Source organism: Leptodactylus fuscus, chromosome 1 (genome assembly GCF_031893055.1).
Source record: "Leptodactylus fuscus isolate aLepFus1 chromosome 1, aLepFus1.hap2, whole genome shotgun sequence".
Lineage (NCBI taxonomy): Eukaryota > Metazoa > Chordata > Amphibia > Anura > Leptodactylidae > Leptodactylus > Leptodactylus fuscus.
Window position 1 is genome coordinate 123,319,013 of NC_134265.1, and position 13,374 is coordinate 123,332,386.

Here is a 13,374-nt window from a genome sequence, read left to right on the forward strand (position 1 = left end):
AGGAACGGCGCGGCGGAGACCATGTCTAAAGGTAAGAGATGAATAGCCTTTCTAAAGGCTATCCCGATGTCTAAAGCACACAAAACAGCGTTTTAGTGGTAGAATCCCTTTAAGGATAGTGTCCAGTACATATTTTTTATTATTTAATAGTGCTTTTATTGGAGACATAAGCAGAACAAACCAATACTTACCTTGTACCAGAAACCCCCCCCCCCATCTCCAGTGGCAACAGCTCCATTGATCTGTATACAAGTTTGCTGGCTGAGGTCACCAATGACGTCCCATTGGTACGAAGGAGCTGCTGCAAACAATCTCAGACCTCAACGATGACCTCTTCACAAATGACACGTGACTGCTGTGACCTACCATTTGTGAAAAGGTCACCAAGAGCTACCACTTCTGGAGATGGAGATCCATGGAGAGGTGAGTACTGATTTCTCATGTATATCATCCATGTAGCAGCAGTATAAAATAATAAAAATATGAACTGGACAATCCCTTTAAATCACACACAAGACCTGTCAAAACTTGACCTACCCCCCCCCCCCCCCCCCTTGTTTGGTAGCTCTGTTTTAGCTTGTGTAGTGCTGCAGATCAAGTACTGAAAAGAACAGCACCAAAATCTATCAAGCAAACCCAGACTATTCACTTGAGGTGGCGCAGTTCTGTCCAAGAACCTCCCTCTAACCATCATAGCTATAAGATAAGATAAGATAATCCTTTAATAGTCCCACATTGGGGAAATTTCAGCGTGTTACAGCAGCATAGTAATACAGATACAGGATAATACAGAGTAATATATTACAGACGTAGACACAGATAAGCTGAGAAGAGAAGATATACTAGGAGTCCATGGCAGCTAAGGAAAAAACAGAAGAGAAAGAGGAAGACCTCATGGTCATCCTCATAATCATTAGTTCTCTATAGTGGTGATAGGTAGATCAGTGCTTGGTTGCCAACTCAGTACTCCATACCATAAATACCATAAGTGCTATCTAGGTTATGAAATGTTTGAACTTCAGACTAAGCCAAAGGATCATGTTTTTGAACTGTCTGGACCATAAATACAGTAGTTATGTGAGGTATTGTAATTTTATAGAATTTTTGTTGCTTTGGATAAACAGATTATCTGTATGTGATATAATCCCACTATGAGTATGTATTATTCTGCTAGGTAGGGAAATCTTTATACAAGACACTAGCCTCACGAATATACTGTATGACTTGGTTCAGAAGAAATGCTGCATGTGCACTTTTCTCTAGACTTACTAAATCCAGCCAGCTACATATTTTCCATGGAAAGCCTGATTATAACTTGGAGAATAGCTGCCACAAAATGACATGGGAAGCCGGTTAGAAGTTTTTCGGTAGTAGTTAAACAGACTTAATTTCTGTATCAATTACTTACTGTATACTTTATGAGCAACAGGTTAACCGAATATATTAATATTGTTCAGGAATAAATTTGTGCCAACTGTACCACTGTAATAGCAATATAACCTGTCCTGAACATAACCTACAAGTGTGACCATAAACTAAAGACTATTTTTGTAACATGACCTTAATTCCGGATGTTCTGTATGTGAACTCTTAAAACTATGCCCATCCCCATTCAGATGGTTTATCTGGGGAAACTTTTTGCAAATTTCCGTAAAAATGTATATAGCTGTAATCTAGTCTGGAGTGTTATAACCTGTTTGGTAGTAAATTGTAAAACATATGCTAAGAATTTAGTACCAATGTCCTCTCTGTATATTTGTATATTAGTCTGATGTAGACATACACCAATATAATGCTCTGTTCTTTGTCTGTGTTCTCTCGCCGCATGTAATATTGAATAAACCAGTCATTTTATTCAATTACGTGCCGAGATTTTCACTGTGTATTGTCAGACTTAATTTCTGTACATTTGCTTCAATATCACATATCAGCTAACAGACCTGACAGTATAGGATATTTATAAGTTACTCAAGAGAATGGTTTGCAGAAGCAACAATTTAGTATGAAGAAATCCTAATCCAATGGATAAATGTTCTCTGTTCTAGCTAAAGACATAGTAAATGGGTTCTAGTTCCCCCTTCATAGCAAGGGGGTTAAATGTCTTAAATGTCTCCGCCTCTGGATCCAGAAGGATGCACAGAAAAGGCAGGAGGGATTTTATTTTTTAAGGGCTGAGCCTACATCCCCCCCTTTTCTTTCCCTTAATGAAAACAGTCTGCATTAGAAGCAGTTGGGAGACTGGCTATCATAGCAGCAGAGCCTGCAGGAAATTACAAGACTGGGACATACAGTAAGTTATGAAGCTCTCCCTCCTCTGACTTCAAGACTGTAACAAATCACGTAGCCATAGGGGAAGGCATATGCCTGTATATATTTAACAGCAAACTTCTAAAGTACGTGTCCTAAGACACAGCTGGCGTGTGGCTTGCAGGCAATTTTTTTCTATTATCCTGGAATTTAAAAACCTTTGGTAAGTGAACTTTTTATTGTGCACAACCATTAGATGCTGTCTTTATGAAAGCTTTTCTTAACAAAAAGTATGCCTATAGAAGAGCAATATATTTCTACCATATTCTATCTGTACACTTGGAGCATGTTGTTAGCACTGTATAATACCGGGCTTACTCAGTTATTTGTCTTACTATATGTTAACGTAGAAATTGTGCCCTGTGTCGTAGACTCTGATCATATTACTGCTATGGGTTACATACTTAGCGGAGCCATGACTGGAAGATGAATCTATTCTCAAACGGATCTGATTGAATTAGTATCCATTAGAATTTAATAGGGTGTCCATTAGGTTTCTATAGGGTCCTGATGGTTTTTATGGCAGGCTATGATATACTTAAAAACAATGGAACCCAAACCAAAACATGGAAATATGAACAGAGCCTTAAACTTTTTTTACTGTGACAAATACTGACATATTGCTACAAGTGGTTTAGTCTGTTGGTGCAATACATAGAGATGTCAAATATTAGACATCTGTATCAATATTAGAATACATTTAATGGAACTATGTCTTTTTCAAATGCATAATAACTTAGATTGACTTGTCCTTTAGTTTTTGCCAAGGAGGGAGGGGATATTGAGCAGTTACATTATGATACATTGTGATCAATCATTCTTCTAAGACACACAGCAATCTGCTGATTCCAAGTATCTAATGGAAACTAAACTTACTTGTATACTCTGCTTGGTTTCTAAGTCATAAAGCTACACTTAAATGTTAGACGTGCCTTCCATATACTGCTGTTTCCTCCAGATGTGGAATATTTTCTCCTTCTTAACCTGTGAGCCTGGGATCTGGAGTCTCTAGGGAGAGTACTTTATAACAAAAGGGCAGACGGAGCCCAGATGTGGTAGGCACAGAGCATTAGACAGAGGGCAGGGCTACAATGTCTGAGCAAGCTCCACTACTTAAATCTAGCTGAGATGGATCACTTTCCTGAGAGGAGTTGTGGGCTAATTCCACAGGCAGTATACTGATTTTATGGTCTATATCTTTACATTAAGACTATCCAGCCCTCCGACATTTCACTATAAGAACACAGTTTAATTATAAACCTAGGGTTTAGACTTAAATGTTAGATATTATTTTCAGAGTTATTTTTGATTCAATCATTTCTTTTCAGACAATACCATAAATAGCAACTTCATCCTCATGTCCTCATTAGATTCATTCTACATTTTTTATCAAAAAGTACAATGAATGCATTTGGAAAGCCACTTTTTTTTACATTTTGTTATTTTGTGGCCTTGTGCTATAACTCCCCATGTGTCAAACTCTAGAACACCAGGCTGCCTCCATTTTAAGTGCCCCCCCATGCAGAAGGGCCAGTTCTTCACTTTTCTTGGTGAACACAGCCAATGCTTAGCAGAGGGTGTGGCGCCAACACAGAGAATAGGTGCCATCTTGGATTCTGAGGTCCATTATGTTCCTCCACTCCACGCTGTTCAGTAACTCATAGACAGTGACACGGCGCTTACAGCCCTACCCAGGCTCCATGCCCTCACTGAAAGATTGGAAGCTTGGTGCTAAAGCATTGCAAGGAGCTGTGTTCCTAAAGGAAATCTTGGTGTTTATATTAATCCAGAGAAACATCATCAGTACACAGAGCCAACCTCCATAACTTCCTTCCATATATCTGTGACTGTATCTCACCTCTAGAATACAGTAGTCTAGATTTATAGGTTATGAATTTTATACAGTTTAAGGGTAGGTTCACACTATTGTTATTAATGTTTACTGATCCTATAATGATGAGAGCAACAAACATTAACCAAAGAAACAGTGATGTAACCTGAAGCTCCTGGGCCTCAATGCAAAATCTGACAATGGGCTCCTACCTACCTTATGCCAGGGTCTAGAGCCTGGTAATGTCTTCTACCGCTGCAGCCCCTATAGCTACACCCCTGTATAGAATCCAGATAGAGCCCCTTCTGCTTGGTGACCATCTACATTCATTCTCATGTTGAAACATAACAGAAGTGTTCTTGCCTGCAGAACCTTTCTTTGGTTAGAAAAGTAAACAAACCTTATGGAAGAAAGCTTGTATCTTACTTATATCTTTACATTAAAGTCAATGGGAATGAACACAGATGGAGGGGGCTCTATCTATAGTTGTTAAAGTTTGTTGCCCTTATCCTAAGATGGATGAGAGCAACAGAGGATCACAATGGTAGTGTGAAAGTCCCCTTACATTTGAAAACAGGCCTGTGAAGGCAACCATAATGCTGATGTGGCCCAGGGTTTGACACCCCTGCTTTACTTAGTTGAGGCATCTTTGGCGGCTATTACAACCTCCAGTCTTCTTAGGTATGATGCCACAAGGATTTGGTGATTTCAAAAGGTTTGAATAGGTATGTCCATTTTGTTTTTTTCCTTTTTACTATATTTACACAAATTGCTAAAACTTTCACATTCTCATTATTGAGTATTATGGGTATTGAGATTGATTGGAAAAGTTTTGTTTAGCTTAGTACAAAGCCTCAACATAAAAAAATGTGAAAAAGGTGAAAGGGTCTGAAGATTTTCTGAATGCGTTATAGATAACTCGGCACATACAATAATTTTGTGTATATATACATTTTATTTATAGCCAAACAAAAAGAAGTAAAGTAAATGGGATAGTGTAAAGAAAATTTCTAAGGAGCATAGTTTGTAAAGTGTAAAATTTAGCTTTGCCGATATTAATAACTATTTGTGTTAGTTCCATTTTAGCAACCAAACTGTATCCATATAGTAGAGAATTGTGTGTCTGCTGAAATATGTATTGTATCCATTTATTTTATTTAGAATATTGAGATATTTTTATCTTTGCTATCACTACGTCTTTGTAACAGTCAATCTTTTTCTTAACAGAGACCGAATGACCATGGGATTCCTTATGACCCTATGCATTTTCCTAGTTGCTTCTTATCCTATGACTTTGGCTCGATATACCACGGAGACTGAATATGGAAGTGGAGAATGGGAAGGTACAACTTCAGTTTCTCCTACTGACAGCCTTGACCTGGTTGCACTTACAACCGAAAACTCTGTACAAAATGGAAATGGCACGACCACCAATTTTATGGATAGCGTAACTCAGTTTTTAAAAGAGTACATGTTGCTCATTATTGTGGTGGGTTCTTTGGTTATTTTGCTGATCTTTATAATATGTGCAGCAGTGATCATGAGTCATAGACATAAAGCATCCGCCTATTACCCTTCCTCATTCTCCCACAAAGAGTATGTGAACCACGATGACAAAAACGGAGGAGTTAGGTCCTTTAATGAGATTCCGGAAAAAGCACAAGACTCTAAAACTGAAGAGGTTGTTGATTCAACCAAACAATTACAAGCTGATATCATTAATGCTGCACAGAACCTCAAATCTCCAACCAAAGGTACCGGCATCAAAGAAGATCAAAATGTTCCAGAAGAACCCAAAGAAACCACTGAGTCCCCTACAAAAGAAAACCCAGAAGATGCCACTAGTTGCAAACCTGAAGAAAGTGCCAAACCCCAAGATGAATCTCCAAGTGAGAAAGTCGAAGAAGCTCCAACAGTACCTCCCGAGGAACCTACACCAGAAAGTGAATCTCCAGAGGCCCCTGCTGAAGAAAATGTTCCCACAGTTAAAGAAGAAGGTCCTGGAACAGTGGAAGAGGCAAATCCTGTGCCCTCCGACTGTGCAACGGAAAACACAAGTGCTTGTGAATGTAAAGAATCTGAGCCAACCCAAGTAAAATGTGGGGTTTAAAATAAATTTTTATTAGTAACAAGACATTCAAATTTAACTTAACATTAAAGAAATATGTTGTTACTATGCAGGTGGTTGTAGACGTCACTCAGAATGCACGTATTATATCCACAGGCAATGAATGCATTCAGGAGAGAACTGTAGCACTTATCTATATAAACAGTCATGAACTTTTTGTTACTCTTTTTGGTATGTTTCAGAAAAAGATAAAGCAAAGATGGCTCCAATAATCACAGATAATATTGTTTTGTTTTCTTTAATATGCAGTAATGACTCTGTAAAGGCGAGAGTCAGAGCAGTGGTTTACATCCAGGTTTCATTTGTAATTACAATGCATATTACACTACATTAGGCAACCTGTAATTACAACGCATGCTACACTACATTTGGCTACAGTAAAACAATCTGTATCTACTTAAGCAGACTTTCTGCTACTTTTACACCTCTGTATGGTTGCATAGATCTGGACTGCCCCTTTTTATTACATCTTAACTTTCAAGAGTTTACAACTCACTTGATCAACAGATTTATACTCAAGGACTCTGGAAAATGAAAGGGGAACATGGTAAATAATGTATAACATAAAACATAACCTTTAATGGCAAGTTAATACATCAGTAGGTCCATAAGCTGTGGTACAAAAACCTACGTGTTTCAGGAGAGAACCCCCTTACTCATGGCATGCGTAAGGGAGATTCTCTCCTGAAACGCGTAGGTTTTTGTACCACAGCTTATGGACCTACTAATGTTTTAACTTGCCATTGAAAAATATGTTTTATTTTTAATATACCTTTGTTTTTTGGTGCTGGAAAAAAACGTTTTACAATTTCTCTTTGGATTCTTCGAGTTCCAAATCCAGAACTGTTTCTTGAGCACCTTGCAATAAATTTTTTTCATAATATGGATTGGCCACAATATATGCATAGGTGAGCTTTTGGAATTTTTCCACTTGTTTTTCTACTGTATAAGATACTTGTGTTATATGGTTACAGTGTTGTTCTTTCCATTCTGTTTAATTATTTTTTCATTACATTTAAGAAGAGGTTTTGAAACTAATTCTCAAGAAAAGGATCCGGCAAACCTGAGAAACTGCCAGTACTTGAACTTGAGACATGGGGCCCACCTATAGACTGATACTTAGGACTTACCGTATAACATCATCATACATAATAAACAGTTGAAAGGTACCAAAGACATTGCATTTTTTTTTAAATTTTGCCATAAATTGATAGGACACGGGTTTATTCTTTAATTTAGAATAAGGGTGTAGATCTATTTAGATAATATTTTTGGCGCAGTGGCCATCTATGCAGACTAGTCTGAGGTGCGGCTAATTCCCATGACCATTCAGTTATAAATGTGCTCTTACCGGTAAGATTGTACGGCAATTAACTAACAGCTTGAAAACTGTTCCCATCACAATGAAAGTCCCTAGCCATCTAGCCTAAGCCATTGGGTACAGCTTGGTTATAGCTATTTGGTGTTTCTTAGACCTTGTCTCAGCAATGCTGAATACTTGTTCTATTTTGGTTTATTTAAAGAAGTTAATGTTGAGTAAGATTATGTTTATAAAATGTTCTGTTTGTTAGAAAGTGGTTTTATATGTGTGTGTATATGATGAATATGTAACAATGAACAGTGGTTTAGATGAAGTGGAATTTGTATATCCATTAATATTATGTATATGCATCTTAAAGAGGACCTTTCAACATCTTCATCAACTCCAATAATATCCTTTAATATCCGTCACTCCACTGATTCCAGCACAGTTGGATTTTTACTACATTCTTGAGCAATCCGTTTTTGTTAGTTTCAGCACCTAGTAGGCTAATTATGCTTTCTGCTATTAGATATCAGACTCTTTGCTCCTGCCCAGGACACCCACTTGACAGTATACAGACTAATCAGTATATTGGGTGCTGTAACTAAACTAACTGCACTGATAGCTCAGGAACAGTGGGGGCTAGAGAAAAAAAAATCCAACTATGCTGGAATGAGTGGAGCGGCACTTAATATAGGATCCAAAGAGTTGAAGTTGGTGGAGGTTGTGAAAGGTCCTCTTTAATTCCATTAAACCAATGGATTCTGGAACAATGCATATGTAAGTAAAGCACCATACTTATTTAAAGGCTTGACAGTGTCAGGTGTTGGTAGTGTTATAGATAGAATTAGTAATCCTGAAATTGAGTATAGTTCTTATCTGTAGACCTAGTTAGAACCTAAAACTAGATAAAATATAAAAATGTATATTTTTGCATATACTTTTCTACAGGTGATAATGTATTTATATATATATAAAAAAAACACATTGATTTTTTATTGCAATATGGTGACCACACAAATGTATAAGACTGTAAACAAGCTTTTTTAAAAGAAATGCTTACGTGATGAGTTTTTAGTGCTACACAGCATGCCATATTTTTTATAATCCCAGTGCTTCAAAATTGAGATACGAGGCAATTTAGCAATAAGTCGCAATTAAAAATTTCTTAAAGTTTTGATTCTACAGCTGCCATACAATCCTATGTAACCCCATAGTAACAGATAACAGAAACCCTGTACACTCTGATCCCGAAGTCATACGCCTTCTAATTGTCCTTTACTTCTTCCTAACCTACTGTACCTAACGTGCTTTATTGTAAGATGTATAAATGGAAGGCAGTATGACTGAAGGCTTAGATTGTACATGGCCTGTTTTCTGTCTCTGTAGGAATCTGCTCGGATCATGTAGGACAATTTATTATCAAACATTTTTTTTAAGTTGGGCTAATAAAGCATTGAAGTTTTGATTACGTGGTGCTGGATCATCAGTATGGTACCGACATATCACTTAAGACCTCTTGTAAATTGCTTCATTTCTTATTTTAGTGATATTGAGACAAATAAAAACGTAGGCTACAATGGGTAGATATAGTATTTAAACTTTTACTCTATGATTCTATATAATGCTTACATATATACTGTATATATACCTGTGTTGTCAAATATTAGTTATTGGTAAGTCAGCAATTGTAATAAACATTAGAACTCACCCGCTTCTGGGGAATGAGAATATTATTTTACTCGTTACTTCTGTGACTTAATAAGAATTGTGCCTTCCAATTGTTGTCCTAACTATACCTCATAAAATAAAGTTTGTGAATGCATTTTCTGCATGTTTTTCAGTATTGTTACAGGGCATGACAGTGGTTTGACCCCTGGAAACCCCATTCCTCATAACAATGAGGGTGCTTTGCTCTCCAATCTGAATGGAGCAGTGGCTGGAAAGGTGCGCTCCTGTTCTATTCATTTCAATGGAACTACCAGATAGCTGAGCTCTGGACTTGAGTTATCTTCAGCATTCCCATAATAATGAATGGGGAAGGGTGGGTGTTTCTGACCACCACTGCATTTAAATTGGGGAGACCCTCACAGATCTGGAAGTTATCCCCATCCCACTTTAAGGAGTTGTCCCTAAATGGACACCTTTTGCACCTTTCCACAGAATAGATGATAAATGACTGATTATTGGAAATCCTATCACTGAGATCCCCTCCAATCATTAGACTGGGGGGCTTCAGCTGCCACTCAATGTATGACCACAGTGTGTAGTTTGAATGAAGTTGTGGCATGCATATGTTCTGATGTTACTTTTATTGTCTATGATGTTTATGGAAACAGCCAAGTACATGCATCCTTGGTACATCCCCAGAATGTAGACCTAGTTGAAAAGTATGGTTGTACGAAACATTACTGACTCTCTGCCCTGTCACTCACTCTGAGGATGTCAGAGCTGATGTATCACTCTACCACATCAAGGCATGGACAGCAGAGAGTAGGACAGAGTACCTAATGGGGTTAGGGGAGGGTTGTTTTTTAAAATTAGTTAGAGTTCACAGATAAATATTAATAGGGGCTGAAAAGACATTAATATAAGAGGGAACAAAGGGTCATATTAGTAATGTGTAGGGAGCACATAAGGTGACATTTATTATTGTTGTATGGGCACTAGAAAGGTGTAAAGCACCAAAGAGGAATTTTACTGTAGGAATTGTTACAGTTTGGGTGGGTGAAGGATCATTATGGCTGTCGGGTGTACAATATTTGTTTAGAGGTAGTGAAACCATGGGGAGGTTGCCATACAGTAAACTGTATGGAGTCATGCCTGGAAGACATCTTCATGAGGTTCTTGGTTGAATGAAGAAGAGGGAAGACATTGAGTCCAGTCAGAAAAGAGGTCACCCTGTGAGTCACTGGATTCAACTGTACCGTAATTATATATACTTTTAGTATAATGATTTTATTCAGTAACAGTATGGATATTTTTTCCTTCTATATTGGTAGAATTTGGCTACAGGTATATTATAGATAAAAAATTGCCTTTAGCTATGCTGTCTTTGATGTACAGATGTAGCAAACCTCAACTTGACACTTATACATATTTGTCCATACAGTATGTATCAGAAGGGAAAAAGCAAAAATTTCTTTACATACCATAGCAAACGGCATCGGGTCGCAAACATCTAAACAATAAGCTTGTAGGAAATGAGAAGTCCTATGTAATATCGATTGAGAAAAACTGCAATAATGCCAGCTGATGGAATGAACCCACAGACTGAAAGACCACGAGTGGTACAGTACGGCAAGGAATGATTACATCTGCCAGGAGACAAGTCACTGAGCTCAGAAAAGGACTAAAAGAAATGAGAACCATTTCCAGGTTGTTGAGGGATGTGGAGGTGCTATATAAACAGGTGACGTGAGATTTGCTATTCTGAGGCCTGTTACCTTAGACCATGTAAGTGGCTCAGTAGGCAGAGACAGTAATATTACAAGTGTGGTATTGTAAAACAAGTTAAAGTATTATTAAGATATTGTTCCTCCTGTATAAAGCCTCATTCAGGAAGCATTATTCTGCTGAGTTTACGCATCAGTAGTCTGATAATCCATAGTGTATTATTTATAATCTAAATGATATATTAGTGTATTACATATAAGGTAGGATACCTTGCAGGGGAGGGTATTTTAGTTTTCTGGTTGTGCAAATGAAAATCTTCAGTCAAGCTTTTGAACTTCCAAATGCAGATGTGACCATAGCCTGACAAATACAAGTCAAGGTCATGTAAATTTCCCATCGTGCTCCTCACATTCTCTAGAAGCTTATAAAGTAGCTAGGCCAATATAAATAGTAAGTTGGGTCAAGATACTCCAGCAGTGACGAAATTCCTTAAAAATTCATCTTCTCTTAGAATGTACTGTCAAAGCACTTAGAGCTCTACAATTTTAACCCCTATTTCCTTTAACTGTCTTAAGATACTGCATTCATCAACACAGAAAAAGGAGAACCACATACATACAGTTAGTAAAAATATTTACTTCTATCACGTAAAGGAGTTTTATGGATCTCTTGCAAATTAATGACCTAGATTTAGGATAGGCCTTCCAGTGAAATCTGTGTGGGGTCTAATGACTAGGACTCCCAAGGACAAGTAGTTTCAAGCAACAGCAGCTACGGCTAATTCACATATTCGCTTTTGAGTGCATGTGTGTATATATATATATATATATATATATATATATATACACACACACACACATATATACACAAACAGTTGTGCTACAAAGTTTACATACTCTCACAGATTTTTTTTGGCCTTTTTTCAGAGAATATGAATGATAACACAAAAACTTTTCCCTCCACTCATGGTTAGTGGTTGGTTAAGGCCACTTATTGTCAGACGTCTGTGTTTTCTCTTTTTAAATCATAATGACAACCAAAAACATGAAAATAACCCTGTTTAAAACTTGTCATACCCCAGTTTTTTTTAAAAATGTAGATTGTGAGCCCCACATAGAGCTCACAATGTACATTTTTCCCTATCAGTATGTCTTTTGTTATATGGGATGGAAATCCACGCAAACACTGGGAGAACATACAAACTCCTTGCAGATGGTTTTATGCCCTTGGCAGGATTTGAACACCAGGACTCCAATGCTGCAAGGCTACAGTACTAACCACTGAGCCACCGTGTGGCCCCTTACCCCAGTTCTTAATACCACATATTGCCCCTTCTAACATCAATGACAGATTGAAGTCTTTTGTGATAGTTGTGGATGAGGCTCTTTACTTTCTCTGTCCATTCTTCTTGGCAAAAAGTCTCCAGTTCCTGTAAAGCATGGACTCAAGACCTGGTTCAGCTGGTTTCCACATGTGCCTTTTACCATCCCCCCAGCTAGGACAGCATGGCTCAACATGCGGCATGGAAGAGAAACCTACATGGAAATGCGGACTTCTTCCTTCAAGGAGATGATTTCTGGCGTCAATTGCTGTTGTGTGAAGATGCTACAGCTGACTGGTATTTCTTTCTATTACTGTGGACACGTGGGACACTGTTACAACCTGGGAACCTACAATCACCCACCTACCCCAGGAGTTATGGAAGCTTGGCAAAAGAGCAGCACCATGTATACCTGGATGGTCTCTGACTTCCTTGGGGCAGTAGAACACTGTGGTAAGGAGGAGGAGAAGGAGGTGGAGGGCTTGTGATGAAGGACATTTTGGGCATTTTTTGTGGTTAAAAGGACAATAGTGCTGATACAAGATACCGAACTATCAGCTGTGAGCAGGAGATCTCACCACCTACCAAAGGAACTACCACATGTTATCATGATAGCTGCATATGTCCCCCACCTCTGCAAAATTTCTGCTTGTTATATCCACATGCTGTGACCCCCCTCCTCGTGTCCTACAACCAAGTCGGCTGTATTATTATTATTATTATAATTATTATTAACATCACTCCGCACAGAGAAATAAATGATCCTGCAGTGTGTCTGTGTTTCTTTCTTTTTTTTAGTTGCTATGATTCCTAGGATTTCTCTATCTGCCATGAGCTTCTATGTGTTTCTCTCCTGTTATATACTACTGTACCATCTATGAAACTGTATCACTGAAATTTCCCCATTGTGGGACTATTAAAGGAATATCTTATCTTATCTTAAATTCCTGGGCTATCTTGCATGTCCTGCGCACTTGAGATCTCCCCACAGTGGCTCCATCATATTGAGGTCAGGAGACTGAGATGGCCACTCCCGAACCTTCACTTTCTTCTGCTGTAGATGATGACAGGTTGACTTGTGTTTTCGA

General features: G+C 38.1%; 1 protein-coding gene across 2 annotated transcripts; it reads left to right on the forward strand.

Moving 5' to 3' along the window:
• Window positions 1–2,212: 2,212 nt before the first annotated feature.
• TMEM119 (transmembrane protein 119) lies at window positions 2,213–6,866 on the forward strand. 2 transcript variants are annotated; one of them, XM_075262898.1, is made up of 2 exons: window positions 2,213–2,290; window positions 5,366–6,866. In XM_075262898.1, exon 2 carries the CDS (start codon window positions 5,373–5,375, stop codon window positions 6,246–6,248), a length of 876 nt encoding a protein of 291 aa, XP_075118999.1. In that variant the 5' UTR covers window positions 2,213–2,290; window positions 5,366–5,372; the 3' UTR covers window positions 6,249–6,866. The 2 variants fall into 2 exon arrangements, with proteins under 2 accessions (XP_075118999.1, XP_075118991.1); XM_075262890.1 differs by having other exon boundaries at window positions 2,218–2,470.
• Window positions 6,867–13,374: the final 6,508 nt, after the last annotated feature.